Here is a 6,073-nt window from a genome sequence, read left to right on the forward strand (position 1 = left end):
CCGCTAGTGTCTATACTGTGCGACGGAAGATCGGCGCTATAGGAAGACGTGAACCGGCGCGAACCATACGAGGCAGTGAACGGACCTGCCGCCGGCTGCTAGGACAGGTAGACAGAGATATCGAAACAAACAAGATAAGGGATCAGCTGAATCGGCTATAGCGCACTTGCCCGATAAGCGCGATGGAATCTATCAAACCCCGCGTTTTTGTTTCAGGCGCGCAGTTTGAAAGCCAGCGAGTGCTACGCCGACTTACCAACCCTTAGTTCGGACAGGGTTTCGCGTTTTACTAAGTAGTACACAGAACAGGTAAGCAGCCAGCACGTGGCGGATCTCCAGCCACGCGCTTGTAGGAGGCACATTTTTAAAGGTGTGCTCTCAGCTAGCTTGTGGCGCAATTTGGCGTTTCGTCTCTAGCGGCCACAACTTCAAATACCGGTGTCACAACGTTTTCGATAGCGGGTCTGCGGCGGCAGTTGCGATTGCATGCCACTCGCACGTGTTCGTGGTGTGACGCCACCCGGTTGCATATTGTTGGCCGTTCAAATGTCCGCGAGGTATGCAAAAAAAAAAATGCCGTGTTTAATATAACATTAAGTCCGACATAATTTCGACAACAACGCCGGAAAGCAGGGCGAAAAGAACATTTTATTGGATTCAACCAAGAACCAGCAAATGCACTACGCTTTCGAAGCTAAACCAGCAGTGAATACGCAACCAGAACCGCAATGTTTAGAACGTACGTAAAAGCGTTTCGACGGGCACCGGTCTGATGCTAGGTATGAACTCACGAAGGCGACCTGTGTACGAACACGTCTCTTCGGTTCGTAGCAAGGTCGACAGCTGGGCTAGTGGTGAGGTTCCATAATATTAAAGGAGCGCAAGTGACGAACAAGAGGAGAAGAAGTTCACACAAACGAACGCTTACTCGCAACTGGCAGGTTATTAGAACACGAAAAAGGTAACTACGAAAAAGTGACCCAGGTGATCTGCGCAGTCGCCGCCACGGTTCGGCTGGTGTGAATTGCAATCGGAAACTAATGTTTATAAGTCCGTTTCCAGAAAATTTAAGGACGACAAACAAAAGGTGGAAAAATGGCATAAAGGTGCACGACCGAGGCTCCTCAATTACGCGAACTCTACGTTGACATAGAGGGCACCTCTGTCGACATACCCTTGAAGTTCAATGTCCTCCCAGCTGTTCCAGTCCGTCCACGTGACACAGTTACAAGTGTCGACATTGGGTTTCTTCACTGCGTCGTCGTCAACCATGGATACCGGCAAGGGGATGTCTTTTGCTGGATCCCTGGGGTGCATGATGAGCAAGGTTACTTGCTTTTCAAAGGGCCAATCCACGTAGCTGTCCCATTCGCCGTCGCGCAAAGAGATACCAAAATTCACGGATATGTCGCCCTCGCCATTGGAGAACTCGCACTCGAGCTTGAAGGTGTAACCTCCGAGTGTGTACGTATCGGCGGATTTCCTCAGTTCCGTCACCTCCTCGTTCAGCGAGTCGACCCCTGCGCTAATGTCGGCGAATTGCACGTGGTGATCAAAACGCCGGCCTTGGGTGCAGCGCGGAGTGGTCCCTGAATACACTTTCCTTTTTCGCATCAGCGACCGAATGCTGCTCGTTGCTGCTGCACAGTTTCTGCAGTTCGAGATACTGACGTTCGAGACTGGCTACCCTGTCTGCCAAAGAGTTGCTGCAGCGGCCGGTCCTCACGGCTTCCAAGTCGACGCCTTCGCTGGGTATCAGCTCCCGCAGGCTTCTCTCGCCGTCCGCCACCTTGGCAGCGAATCCCTTGGAGGCACCTTCGTCATTCGACGTGTACAGAGGGCCGCGGGTGCAGCTCCGAAAGTGGTCCACCGCCAGGTTGCGGGAGACGGGTCGCCGGCACTTGCAGCACTTTACCTTTCCACCACCGCACCGAGTCAGGTGATTTGCGAGCTCGGACAGCTTGCCGGAGAAGCCGCACGCTTGGGGTCCTACCGAGCAGACGATGCGGCGTTGCTCGAGTTCGCACCACTCGGTGGTCATCTGGTGAACGTCAGAGTCGGTGAACTTCTCATCATCGAATGGGCAGTAGAAATGCTTCCACACAGTAGCTGAGCCTTGCAGCTCTCGCAGAAGACTGGCCGCACGGCAGTAGCGCCGTTCGGCAAGGCAACAGTCCGCAGAAGCCGCAGAGCCGGGCGGCGGGCATCGGCTCGGCGAAGGTGACTCGACGCATCTCGAGGAACTCGCCGAACCCGGTCAGGGTGTACTTCCAGCTGGAGCCAGTGCCACGTCGTAGGTCCGTCATTACCACGCGATCGATAGCTGTTAAAACGTTGAGCTAACGAGAAGCTTCGGCGCGTGACTGTCACTCCGGTAACACAAAGGTCGAGCGTCCGAATGCAAGTGTCGAGACAGGATGGGGCGAGGTATATAAGGAGCTTGCATGTGACGTCACTCCTATCTGTCAGACCGTTTGCGCGGTGGCCATGATCAGAAACCACTGCGACGACCGTGGCTATACGACACACGCTTGCACCAGTGCAGATTCTCTCCGCTGATCGACGTTGAAACAGCTCCTGACGAAGTCACTACAAATCGCAACTGTGATCGAGCTGACTGATGAAAGGCTGACTACGAGACGACTCCGCAAAAATACGTACTTTTCTTAGGTTTCACGAGCGAAAATCACGACAATGAGTATGACGCGTGCGTATATATGGCGAACTCCAAATTAGTTTAGACAAGATGGTTTCTTTACACATACACCGGAGTTTAAGCACACAAGCGTTCTTGCACTTTACTCCCACTAAAACACAGTCGCCGTGAAAGGGAATCGAACCTACGTCCTCAAGCTTAGCTGCGCACTGCCGCTGCGCCTTAGCCGCTAAACTAAATACCACGGCAGGTGATGAACACACTTCTACTTGGAGATATAGCCTGAAACATTTCCTTACTTCTAAACCTCTCGGCGTGTTCGCTGCAATATGTATTGTCAGCAGCTGTTTCATTGTCGATCAGGGCAAAAAAGATAGATATAGACCAATTTTTTCATGATGACCTCGGAGACGTTAGCCTGGTTCATCACCTAGCTTGCTTCTCTATGCAGGTGTCAGGTGTTAACTACAGTATGTGCACAATTGTCCTGTGTGATTCTTCTCGTTATGGCGCAGAGGAACAGATTCTAAAGACAGCACTACCAAGGGTGTCCGCAGAACTTTTTGCAGCGGGGCGCATTCGCAGCGGAGCTTTGGGGAGGGCGGGAGGGAGGTATTTTGAGGATTACACACGTCATCGAAACTTTATCTGCATTAGTGCAAGCGTGTGTCGTATATAGTCATGGCCGTCGCAGTGGTTTCTGGTCATATCTACCGCGCAAAACGAGCCGACAGAGAGCAGTGACGTCACACGCAAGCTACTTGTATACCTCGCACCCTCCTGCCTCGACAGTGCTTTCGCCCAACTCGACGTCGCACACTGGAACATTGTGTTGCTTAAGCGACAGTCACGCGCTGAAGCTTCTCGTTCGCTCGACGTTTTCCCAGTCCGAGTCCGCCTGATTACGCATCCTTGTCTCACGCGTGGTCATGACGGACCTACAACGTGCCACTGTGTCCGGCTGGACGTACACGCTGACCGGGTTCGGCGAGTTCCTCGAGATGCGTCGTGTCGCATTCGCCGAGCCGATGCCAGCCACCTGCCTCTGCGGCGTCTGTGGCGTACTGACTCGCCGTACTGCGCTACTGCCGTGCGGCCACGTCTTCTGCGAGAGCTGCAAGTCTCAGCTGCCGCGAGGAAACGACCGCTGCTGCCCATTCGACGGGAAGAAGTTCGCCGACTCGGACGTTCAGCTGATCGAGCTGTGCGAGCTGGAGCAACGCCGCGTTGTGTGCTCGGCCAGCTCCCGAGTATGCGGCTTCTCCGGCAAACTGTCCGAGCTCGCGGATCACCTGACTCAGTGCGGCGGCGGAAAGGTAAAGTGCCGCAAGTGCCAGCGATCCGTCTTTCGCGGCCACGCCGTGAATCACTATCGCAGCTGCACCGGCCCCCTGCATGCGGCGAACGCTGAAGCGGCCGCCAAGGCAGATGAGATGGCGGACGTCGAGAAGAGCGCGCGGGAGCTGATGTTTATTAAAGGCGTTGACTTGGAAGCCGTGTTCAGCCGCTTTACGAACACTTTGGCAGACAAGATAGCCAGTCTCGAGCGTCAGTTAGTCGAAGCGCAGAAGAGGTCCAACAGCAATCGGCAGCCGGCAGTCCCTACTGAGAAGGAGGCGGCGGTTATCCAGGGACCGTACCGCGCTGCTTCCAGAGCAGGCGTTCTGATCACCACGTGCAAGTTCGCCAATGTCTGCGCAGCGCTCGACTCTCTAAACGAGAAGAAAACGCAAATAGTGAAACCAACTGCTACGTATTCGCTGGGAGGTTATACCTTCTGCCTCGCGTGCAAGTTCTCCAAGAATGGAAGCGAGATCAACGCGGATTTCGCTCTCTTTTTGCGCGACGGTGAGTGGGATAGTTACGTGGAGTGGCCTTTCAAAAAGAAAGTTACACTGATCATGATGCACCCCAAGGACGCAGCAAAAGACGTCCGCTTGCCGGTAACCATGGAGGAACACGATATGGTGAAGAAACCCTATGTTGGCTCTTGGAACACGAGCTGCTTTGCAGACAGTAAGAACTGGAAGGACATTGAACTTCATGGTTATGTCGATAGAGGTGCCCTCTATGTAAACGTTGAGTTCGAATAAATTTCTCGTGCGCGTATGTGCTCCCTTGCGCCTTTTGTGTGTCGTCCCTAAATTTATGGAAATTGACAAGTTTTTTATTGCAATTCGCATCACGCTGAAGCGCAGGAGACGTGTTCGTTAGACAAATCGGCTTTCGGGAGTTCATGCAGAGCTCCAACACGGTGCCGATCGAACGTTTGCTTACGTTCGTAACATTGCGTCTCTGGTTGTGTAATAAACTGCATCAGGATGGCAGACTGGGCGAGTCGGTTGAAATGCATGGTACAGCGATAAGCACTATTAGGGTGAACACGCGAGCGCGTGGCCGACGGCACTGTCAGCGCCGCGTAACAGCTATCGTTGGAAACATTGCACATGCGCAGCATGTGCTCTGCGATACACTCTTTCCACCGCGCGCACACGTCATGGATACGCTTGTTGTGGATACGCTTCTGTGCGCGCGATGGACAGATCATTTCGTAGAACTCATGATGCGCATGCGCGATGTTTACAGCGATGACCGTTACGCCGCGCTGACAGTGCCGCCGGCCACGCGGTCGCGTGTTCACAACTGAACGACAGCGCAAAAGACTGCACCAAGAAGTGTGTCTTCTCTTTCGTGGTCCCGTCGCTTGCGCTGTTGTTGAAGTACCATGGTTCTGTATTTACTGCTGTGCGTAGCTTCTAAAGTGACCTCATTTGCTGGTTCATGATGAAACAAACTATATTTGGTTATGTTGTGAAAATACATATATGTACACGCACTTATGTATATAGTATGTATGTGCATATGTGAATAGTCATATGTATAAATAATTGTGTCTATATGTGTTTACTGTTAAATATGCTCTGCTAAGCTGCTTTTAGGAACTCCGATATGGACCGATCACTAGCCAATGTAGGCTAACGGTCCAGATATCTTGTAATCTTTTCTTTGGTTTGTCAATAAAAATCAGATTGATAAAAAAAAACGTTCATTTCGGCCCTGTTTGCCGGGGTTGTGGTCGAAACCTTGTGGAGAAACGCTAAACGCGTACGCGTAGCGTTTCTTTTGCCACCTCGCGGGTACATTGAACGACCAGCCGATTAGAATACCGAGCGACGTCACATCAGACACACGCGAGTGACATCATGCATTAGCGAGTGACGTCACAGACAAGCTGTCAAGAATGTCCCGACACTGGGATTAGAACTTTTGGCCCCAGGGCCCGATGAATTGATAGATAAGGCTGTATACCCGTCTTCTTCGCAGCACCCCCTCCCCCCTTAAATCCTGTGACAACGGAGTGGAGACAGAAGAAAACAAGCTCACTGGCCGATTCTTTAGTCCGGGCTGCCCTTGATG

At 52.5% G+C, this 6,073-nt stretch overlaps 1 protein-coding gene across 1 annotated transcript; it reads left to right on the top strand.

Annotated features, from left to right (window-relative positions):
- Positions 1–3,585: 3,585 nt before the first annotated feature.
- On the top strand, positions 3,586–4,749 carry LOC119406327 (uncharacterized). Its single transcript, XM_037673067.1, has one exon. The coding sequence runs from the start codon at positions 3,586–3,588 to the stop codon at positions 4,747–4,749; it is 1,164 nt and encodes a 387-aa protein (XP_037528995.1).
- Positions 4,750–6,073: the final 1,324 nt, after the last annotated feature.

The sequence above is a fragment of the Rhipicephalus sanguineus genome, chromosome 10 (genome assembly GCF_013339695.2).
Source record: "Rhipicephalus sanguineus isolate Rsan-2018 chromosome 10, BIME_Rsan_1.4, whole genome shotgun sequence".
Taxonomy (NCBI): Eukaryota; Metazoa; Arthropoda; class Arachnida; order Ixodida; family Ixodidae; genus Rhipicephalus; species Rhipicephalus sanguineus.

Coding starts and splice junctions, on each gene's coding strand:
- LOC119406327 (XM_037673067.1), top strand. CDS start 3,586: ATGACGGACCTACAACGTGCCACTGTGTCCGGCTGGACGTACACGCTG.